Source organism: Pezoporus flaviventris, unplaced genomic scaffold (genome assembly GCF_033815535.1).
Source record: "Pezoporus flaviventris isolate CSIRO_AGI_PZ_B2104156 unplaced genomic scaffold, CSIRO_AGI_Pfla_v1 ptg000055l, whole genome shotgun sequence".
In the NCBI taxonomy this organism is placed as follows: domain Eukaryota; kingdom Metazoa; phylum Chordata; class Aves; order Psittaciformes; family Psittacidae; genus Pezoporus; species Pezoporus flaviventris.
The window spans coordinates 4,953,505-4,963,120 of NW_026892603.1; the positions used below are offsets into that span (position 1 = coordinate 4,953,505).

The window sequence follows — 9,616 nt, forward strand, 5'->3', positions numbered from 1 at the left end:
TATTCTGAAGTACTTTATTTGAAGAGTAAATTTTATTTCAAGGTCAGTTTTATCAACCAAGACATAATACTTCTGCTTACGAAGGAAAATTGAGAACAGAAAGAAACATGTGCCATACACTGCACACACCTGGATACTTATAACAGCTTTGATACAATCAGCAGTACTTTTCTTTCATACAGAAAAGCATTTACTTAATATACTGAAGACAAAGAGCTATCTGAAATCAATTAATTACCATGTTTGTTCTAAGGTCTCCCACTGCATCAGACTTCATCTCTGTGTGAAGAGTTACGTGAAGAAAACACAGCTTATCTTTGCGGAAGTTGCTTCATTCCTTCCTTTTCTTTGTACATTGTAGACCAGAGTAGGGCAGTCGGCATCTGCACACGTTAGGAGCTATGCATTTTCCTCCATGTTGACAAGGTAGTTTACATACAGCTGCAATGAGACACCAGATACACAGTATGTCTCAGCACAACACAGGATCATTTTTCTTCTCTGTCTCACTGTGCTAGTAGAATTGTTCCCTAGTGACCGCACTGGGACAGTATAAATAAAAGCATAATGGAAGAACTGAAAAGCAATGCCTCTCAAGTTATGGCATCGTGGCCCTCACTGGAATACAGCCACAGTACGTCTAGCCTTATTCATGCTCCATTCCCCTTTTAAAATGCTATCATTTCTGTTGTTCTTTACAGCACAGGCTATTTTTGAGATGGATGCCTCCATGAAAGTGAGGCAACAGTAAAAATTCCTGCTGAAACTTACTCAAGCTGGTTCTTGGATCCACATCCATGAGGAAACAGTTGCCATATCCTAGCTTTTGCTCACACGCTACCCTTCTGTTCCCCCACAGGAAGGGCAGGGGAGGACTAAGGAGGCACAGCTTTAGTTGTCCCCAACTAGTTCAGTTAACAGTTATCCCCTAACACCAGTTAATAAGCCAGGGGCTGCAATTTGCTTATGAGCACCTGCACCAACAGAAGCCAAACTGGTTGCAGACCTACTTAGCTCAGGAACAGTGATAGTTTTGACATGAAGAATTTGAATACTTCTACCATTAGTGTTGGTGCGGGGAATAGAGTTTAGCATTTTGTAAAAATTCTTTGCATCATCTATAGTTACCTTTTAGTATCACTCTCTACCTCAATACGCTAATGAATATGAAGGATAGGCATTTTGCTGGTCAAATGGGAATCCTAAAATATTATTTGTTAATCCTTACTTGACTATATACATAAGATATATTGCAGAACAACTAAGCTGCTTTGGATTCCCACAGGCACACAAAAAACTGAAATGCAGAGGACTTCATCTAGAGACTCTGCACCCATGAAATCCAGTTTAAAAAAAGTGTTTCATTGAGCTTTCACTCTGTCTCACAAAGAGCAAACCAAAAAACTTCCATTTTTACAGTCTCGGGATTAGTACCTTTAGCATCAGGGCAGTTCTGATATATGTACAGAAAGCTCTGCCCGGGAAAGGTAGATTAAAGTTTTTATAATCATCATCTGCTTTTGTGAAGCAGAATTTGGGAAAACGCAAGTGGTTTTTCAGCAAGAGTGTCAGCCAGTACTAATCCTGATTATAGCCAGCTTCCTCTTTTAAGAGCACCTGCAGTTGGTTCTGCCAACTAATCCTCAAAGTGAGAAACAAGTTTCAGTCTGCCATGTCCATAAAATTTAATGAAGCTTCTAACCTACATCAGTAGTGACAGTGTTTCTGCAATGACCATTTTCAGTTCTTTATACTGGGGTCTTGGCTTACAGAAAATATTTCAGAAATAATGACAAGACATACCAAGTAATGAATTTGTTCACACCTAAAATCTGAATCTGAATTCAAAGTGGTGAATTACTGTCTTTCTGTCCAAAACGCCTTCTTCTGCAAAAAGAAGGCTTTCAAAGATATCTTCTGGAAAGCCATCTACTCTTTATGGGTACTTGTAGGCTCCCTAGTGTGCAGAAGCAGCTCTCATTTACTATTCTGAAGATACTTTCCTAGCAGCTTTGTTAAGCACTGAAGATCTGAACCCTATACTGGTAAATCAAACAAGTACAGAAAAAGATAAATGAAAAATGGCAGAAGTCATTTACCTAAGTGACATGCTCCACCAACCCATCCAGCTGGACAGCTACAAATCCCAGGAGCCACACAAGCTCCATTATTCCGACAACCTTGAGGACAAATTGCTAGAAGAAAAGAATGGGCAAGTCAGCAGGATTTATAAAACTGGTATAAAAGAATCCTGACAGAATGAAAGATTCAGGATGATACAAATTAAAATAGCAAACACATTTTCTTCCAGGCCAGATACTCAACTGGTATAACTCTAAAAGCATTTTCAGGACCATAGAAGGAGAAAAAAAACCCACAAACTTATGTACTGTGTTAAAAATTTTGGTTTAAATATTAACAGATGTATGCTTTAATGTAAAATAATTTGATGTAATTTTACGTGAGTATGTACCAATAATGAATGTCCTTCATTTCTGTAATAATGCAATGCCATTTCCATAGTTACAAGCCTCTTAATACTTATAAAATGTTTTTGTTACTGCAGTTATATTTTCAATCAATATAAATATTTCCATGAATGCAGATACCCACCTTCTTGGCATCTTGATCCTGTCCAACCAGAAGCACAAAGGCACTTCACAACTCCATTGACAGAGATGCATTCCCCACCGTTCTGACAGCCTCCTTCACAGCTTACTGCAAAAGTACAGCATACATACACAGTGCATTTCAGAAGCAGCATAGGACTTCAAATAATTACCTTTAAACAGTTGGTCTGCCATCAACTACTTATTTTACTACATATGCAAAGACTAAACTTTCAACTATTATGAGCAAGGCACAGTTCTGTAAGGAGTGAGGATGACAGAGCCACATCTGCAAATGCCAATTCAAAATGCAGTTAAAATTAAGGATTCACTTAAAAGCTTGTTGAGCATTTAGCCTGAGAGTACCAACGAACAAACATACTTGTTGCTATGGCACACTTCTTCTCCTTCCCCAGCTGTGAACCAACTGTTCATCACCTACACCACAGTAGCTACTAGCATGCATGTTCTTATTAATCTTGCCAAATCACAGCTGGTAAGCCAGTAACATATGACCAAGGATTCACATATTTCCTTACCTGACAGGACCTATACATAACAAGCGGAAGAAAAGAAGGGGATATTACTTTGACAAATGAACCTATAAACATACTCAAGTTGACTGGTGCCTTCCCAAAGGTCAGCTAAGTCAGCCTCTTCATTCCAGATTTGTTCTACACATCAAAGCCCTGAAGACCTCATTAATGAAGTGTTATTTATGCCACACATATGATTGGTATCAACTGTGGTGTGCACCGTCTTTGAAATATGGCATAATTACTGTTCTGTACAAGCAAATGCATCTTTTCATAAGCTTGAATGTAAATGTATACACCACATTCACTGTATTGAAGAGAAACAAGTATCCTTCATTATAATGACAGACAGTTGGGATGTCTGCCTGATACTTGGCAGGAAAAAGTATCTTTCACAAGTTTTGAGCATGATTTCAGCTAAAGGATATTTGGCACAAATGCTGAACATACAAGGACACGCAAGTCAACTCCAGCACAGCTAGCAAAGCTCTTCAGAGCCTGTCTGCATATTTCTTTGTCATACATTGTAAGTTAATGTGTTTAATACTGACTGTATATGATTGATCATGGTGACTGGGAGAAGTGCCTGAAGACTAGAGGAAAGCAGGCATCAGTCCGATATTCAAGGACAAATTGGACCACAGAATCACAGGCTGAGTCGTCCCAAATTCGTGTTGTCTGATTTCAAACTCCTTGTCTTTCCAAGCTACCCCTTGTTGTCTCTTTCTCACCTTTATGACAGTATCTACCCCCGTAGCCAGGTGGACATCTGCATTTTCCAGGTCTGAGGCACTCCCCACCATTTTTACATTTTGGGTAACATGTTGCTGTAAGAGAGAGAAAAAAGCCAAACCTTAGGTAAATATTGATGAGGCTTACCAAAGTTACTGCTTCAGTACATAAGAAATTCACATTATTTTAGTCTCCAAGTACTCAGTTTGTCTTCACATTTCCTAAGATATATTTGCTCTGCATATTCTACATGAGTTGAAACAGTTTCTCTTACGGACAGCATTCCACCATTTTAAGCTTTTAAACACTCAAAACTAAGGAAGCTTTTGGATGACATAGAAGACGGGCAGAAGAAAAAGCCATATTAAGCAGGAACACAGCTGGACTACCAAAAAAGCTTTTCTCACCTGTCATTTCTTGAATTCAGTTATCAAAAGAGGTGATAAGAAGAAATTATTTAATTAAAAATGCTGCAACTTAAGGAGCGTCTTCTGATTCTTATACTTCACTCTTTACTGGATTCCTGCAAGTGTCTCCAGAAAAAACTACATGCTCATTTCCTCATACCCCTTCTCTAAAATGTCTCTAGAAGCCAGCATTTCCTTCTACTCCACCCTCTTTTTTTTTGCCTCAGCTTCCCCTTTGGAGACATACAGTGTTTGTCTAGAAATCATCTGAGATAAATGTAAGCTTTATCATAAAACATCTATGATCATCACAGATTCTGTGATGATCATTGCTGACATCTTGGACAGGTTGAATAAGGCACAAATAAAAATCTTCATTTTGCTAAATTCTGGGTAAGTCCAGTCAGATTGCAAATAAATTACATATACTATAGATCTCCTTGCTATTCATAAATCATTTTTTGAATCAGCCCTGGTGTTTGAGAAATCATTTGTTTATTCACACACAACTTTTAGAAACCCATGTGTTTGAGAGTCTTATCTGGATTAACTGCAGGTGTGAGATGAGTTCTCTACACCGCATTGCTTTGTATTTTCTGGATGGGTGAGAATGCTGAAACAGAGGCAAGAAAAGGGAAAAGACAAGCCATGAATAACCACACTGACTTTGCCCTCATACACTTTTAGCACTCTGAATCAACTCAATTGAAGAACAGAGGATTTTTCTCATTAGTATCTGCAGGAAGAGTATTTGCATGCAAATACATAGACATGTAAGAAAGAACCATTCAGCACTCAGCTCTTCATAACTGCTTTCAGTTCTTTGGAAATGCCATACCAGAGCTTGCAACTTAAATAAAACTCTGTTTCTGTGTTATTTCACATAGTTTTCAGTTCAGTTCTCTTGACAGAACAGGCTATGAAGCTTCATTTATCCAAATTTATTTCTACATTGACGACCTTATCAGAGCAAACATTCATTAGTTCCCTTAACAATTCCAGACAGTTCACCTCCCTAGCTCAAAATTAGATCTAAATCTCCAACAACCTTTCCCATCCCTCCTAAACCCAAAAATGTCTAGGATCCAACAGTTGTTTGGAACAGTGCATACAGCATAGCTATTCATCCCCACTATGCAGTGCATTAGCGACACGTCATTTGTCACCACCTGCTAGCCTTAGCTTCTAAATAAATCAATGATGTTCCATGAATGGTTACAGTGCTGAATGAAATTTTCAACATCCCATTTCAGAGTTATAAAACAAAACAAAACGCAAAAACTCAGCGAAGGACATTGAGAACTAGAACAGATATTGTACAAATTGTATTATCTCTTCACACGAGACATGTGAAGCAAAAGAACTCCTGATATTGAGTGACTCTTAGCAATTAATAGCCACAATGTTCTGCAGTTAAATTTCTGAAGAAAGGAATAAGAAATCCAGCACATTATATTAAACAGGCTATAAATAAAACCTCTTTCCCTAGTGTTTACTTTTGCATATTGCACTACTGAAAGAGGGAAGATTTAGATTAGATATAAGCAAGAAGCTCTTTGCTGTGAGGGTGGTGAGGCACTGAAACAGATTGCCCAGAGAAGCTGTGCCTGCCCCATTCCTGACAGTGTTGAAGGCCAGGTTGGATGGGACTTTGAGCAACTTGGTCTAGTGGAAGGTGTCCCCATCCATGGCAGAAGGATTGGAACTGGATGAGCTTTAAGGTTTTTCTAACCCAAACCATTCTGCGATTTTCAAAAATACTGTCTCCCATTGGAAGCCAACAGGAACAGACTTCAGTTCACCCTAGCTTTACATCTTCTACCATGGAAATGGGAGGTACAAATTGACTATGTGGGTCAGGTATTACATATGAAGTAAATTCCAGTATTTTTTACTATCACAACATATTCTAAATAAACAAGAGACCCAGAAAAGAACCTACCTCCTACACACATTTTTAATCTTTTAATTAGTCCCATGCTCACTAATCACACCCAGTTTACCACTTCAACATTGCTGAGGCTCAGAAAGCTGCCAGCCTCTAAAAGCACCATTCCTTTCTTGGGGAAGTGTTGAAGCATACACAGTAAAAGTAAGAAAAGGAAACCAATGCCAAAGCCTGTCCAGAAAGTGGATGTTTATCCAATGTTCATGTGGTAAAACACTACTTGCAGACAAAACAGCTATTTCTGATGGCTGGGTCTACTCACCTACATAGAATCATAGAACCATAGAATAGTTAGGGTTGGAAAGGACCTTAAGATCATCCAGTTCCAACCCCCCTGCCATGGGCAGGGACACCTCACACTAAACCATGTCACCCAAGGCTCTGTCCAACCTGGCCTTGAACACTGCCAGGGATGGAGCATTCACAACCTCCCTGAGCAACCCATTCCACTGCCTCACCACCCTCACAGGAAGGAATTTCCTCCTTATATCCAATCTAAACTTCCCGTTTAAGTTTTAACCTATTACCCCTTGCCCTATCACTACATGTGTGCCTTCATAAAGGACCTGGCTCCTGGCTGCACTCTACCAGCTCGCTGTCATTGCCTTGCCTCACCAGAAACTGAGAATCTTTACCCCTCTTCCTCCACCACTGCACCTCATTTACATCCTCCCCAGCATCCAGCCACCAGCCTCCCACACTCGATCCAAATCCGAGCTCCTGAGACCTTCCCTGAGAGACTACTTGTGGGAAGGCTCAGACACCTATCAGGTACCCGGTCAGATACCTGACACAGGTATTCGTGCCCAGCCCTGCTCAGGCCAAGACGCGTGCCCAGGGACCACCACCAAGGACCAAGTCACCACAGCAGCGGGCCCGCTCCCGGAGCGGCCTGGGGCGCTTCTCATCTCGCCCCCACAGCTCCTCTCCCACCATCGCCCGCGGCGGCCCCGGCCCAGTGACCCCATACAACCCGCCGTCGCCCGCCCCGCGGTGCGTTACCGTGCTGGCAGAGCTCGCCCTCGTAGCCCTTGGAGCAGAGGCAGGTGCCGTTGCCGAGGCAGACCCCCCCGTGCTGGCAGCGCGGGCTGCAGGCCGCCGGCCGGCCCCCGCCGAAGGGCAGAGCCGCTTGGCGGGCGGGCAGGGAGCGGGTGCCGGCGTCGCCGCCGCGGCACAGCCCCCATAGCGCCAGCCACAGCAGCAGGCGGGGCAGCCCCGTCCCGCCGTAGCCGCCGTCCCGCCGCGCCATGGCCCGGCAGCCGCTGGCTCGGGCAGCTCGCTGCCACCCGCTCCGCTCCCCGCGCCCGCCGGCTCTGCGCTCGCTCCCCTTTCACCCCCGCTCCCTCACGCCCCCCTCGCTTTTCCCCTCACAGTCTTTCCCACTCCTCCGCCTCCTCACCCCCACTTCAGCGCCGGCCCCCTCTCGCCTCGCCGCCCCCCGCGGCGTGTCACGGAGGGTGGAAGCCCCTCCCGGACCCCGGCAGTCTGCAGGCCCCGAGCCTGCCGCGGGTAGGGGAGCAGCCCATGGGCAGCAGCCATGTACCAGGGGTGATATGTACGGAGGTCGAGGGGTCTGCCTTGGCACGGAGCCTCAAAGCAGGCCCCGCTGTCTGCCAGCCCTCCTGCCTGTTTATAGATGGCACAGCTCTTGCCACATAAGCAGCCGACCTCCCTCTTTGCACCTTACATGCTCTCTGATTTCTATTCACTTTAAATCTGAATATCGTGTTCGAAGGGTGATCTGAAAGATAGGACTGATGTACTGAACTCACTGCCACTTTGCAGGTGGGAAAACAGGAGGAATGTGGGTTTCCTGCTGCTGTGTCATCCAATGTGCCGTCTCCAGGAATGGCTTGAATACAGTTCTGTGACAAAATAGCAATACACTTCGGTTCAATTAATTGTAAAAATATCCTCAGTTGCAAGAATACAAGTGTAGATGGTCAGAAAACATTCCCCCCCCCCCCCCCGTTTCCTACCTTTCAGAAACATTTCCTATCATCTTAAATGTTTCCCAAAGAAAGCACACACCGTCAATGGCAAGACTGACACCAAGAGAATCTTTTCAGATGAGTTTGATTGGCCAGTAGTGATTAGGGGATAGTACAAGCACCTATAGAAAGCAACTACAAAAAAGTGGCATAAACCTCCTGCCTTCTGAAAAACTAAAGAAAAAACAAGTCCGTCTTCAACAGTAAGAGTTGACTTTGAATTAGTTTTGCAAGTGGCACAAAACTGCTTAATTTGTTGTCTAGTCGAAGCAGTAGTGTGATCTGGTAACTGCATTCACTTTGACTGGAAATTAAACTGTGTGTAACTGCCTGATAGAATAAATGGCTAAAGTACTTCTGTCAGAAAAAATTCTTTGATCCTTTTTCACACCTACAGTGTGGGACATACGGTTCCCAGAGGGAGCAGAACACAAGGCAAAGCTGTTACTGATAGCATTAAGCACTGTCTGGCTTCCGACAAAGGTTAGGGCACATGTAACATGCTTTGCAAGACTGTATTTAGCCTTTAAAGGAGCAAAATAACATGTTAAATGATTAAACAAGAGAACCCTAGAAGTTCTAAATACTACTAAATAGAACTAAATACTACTAAATAGAACACTAAATAATTGCCTGAAATGGGCACTGTTCCCCTCTTATGCCTAAGCAACCAAAGCAAGTTTTAGATGATACATACATGCAGTTAATTCACCCCGTGCAAACCGATGTTGCAAATATCCTTTCATGTAGTACTGATGCTGCAAAAAAACAGTGATCTAGTTACTCATGCATAAGTTGCCGTAGTGTAGTAATTTGCCATCTAGAAAAATCACATCCAAGTCCTGTTTGCATGGCAGTTCCAGTTGTGGGGGGGACAACAGGGTCTTCTGCTTTTGGATACATTATTCTCTCTGGCAAGTAAAAGGGTAGTTGTGTTGTGCAGTGAGAATACTCATGGCAAAACTGCTTGCCAGAAATATATTGGGGAATAAATTTTTTCCCAGAAAGAACAGCTTGCTTTGCACCAACCTCACAAGAGCAGAGGGAGAGTAAAAAAATAGAACTGAGACTCTGACTCTGGGCTGTGCTGTTCTCTGGGTATCTCATAATTCTGCACTTCCTTGACTTCTGCCAGTAATTTTGACCATATTGAGTTCTTCACAGAATTATTTTTTCCATTTTTGTGTTTTCTCCACAAGACAGTTTAATGTACAAGTGTGCCTCTTGGATATCAATGCCGAGACAATTCAATCATACACAATTCTTTTCAGGCTTTAACAGCTATTCTTCATTATTCATGTAAAGAATCTGATTTTTAAAGTGCTGTTTATTGGCAATCCCATATCCTAGCTTTCCTATTCCAAAAAGATGACTTCTGGTGGCTCGGGTTAAT

General features: G+C 42.7%; 1 protein-coding gene and 1 long non-coding RNA gene across 2 annotated transcripts; both read right to left on the reverse strand.

The window, feature by feature from the left end:
• LOC133277437 (wnt inhibitory factor 1-like) lies at positions 1 to 7,582 on the reverse strand. Its single transcript, XM_061469255.1, has 5 exons — positions 7,235 to 7,582; positions 3,877 to 3,972; positions 2,614 to 2,718; positions 2,100 to 2,195; positions 1 to 441 (listed from the first exon to the last, which is right to left on the reverse strand). The coding sequence occupies exons 1-5, from the start codon at positions 7,479 to 7,481 to the stop codon at positions 332 to 334; spliced, it is 654 nt and encodes a 217-aa protein (XP_061325239.1). The 5' UTR covers positions 7,482 to 7,582; the 3' UTR covers positions 1 to 331.
• Positions 7,583 to 7,966: 384 nt separating this feature from the next.
• LOC133277438 (uncharacterized) lies at positions 7,967 to 9,218 on the reverse strand. Its single transcript, XR_009746207.1, has 3 exons — positions 8,831 to 9,218; positions 8,212 to 8,793; positions 7,967 to 8,097 (listed from the first exon to the last, which is right to left on the reverse strand). It is a non-coding gene; the product is annotated as an uncharacterized LOC133277438 (long non-coding RNA).
• Between the last annotated feature and the right edge of the window lie 398 nt (positions 9,219 to 9,616).

Coding starts and splice junctions, on each gene's coding strand:
- LOC133277437 (XM_061469255.1), bottom strand. CDS start 7,481: ATGGCGCGGCGGGACGGCGGCTACGGCGGGACGGGGCTGCCCCGCCTG. Junction 3,973..7,234: donor GGGCGAGCTCTGCCAGCACG/GTAACGCACCGC, acceptor TCTCTCTTACAG/CAACATGTTACCCAAAATGT. Junction 2,719..3,876: donor GGGTAGATACTGTCATAAAG/GTGAGAAAGAGA, acceptor GTACTTTTGCAG/TAAGCTGTGAAGGAGGCTGT.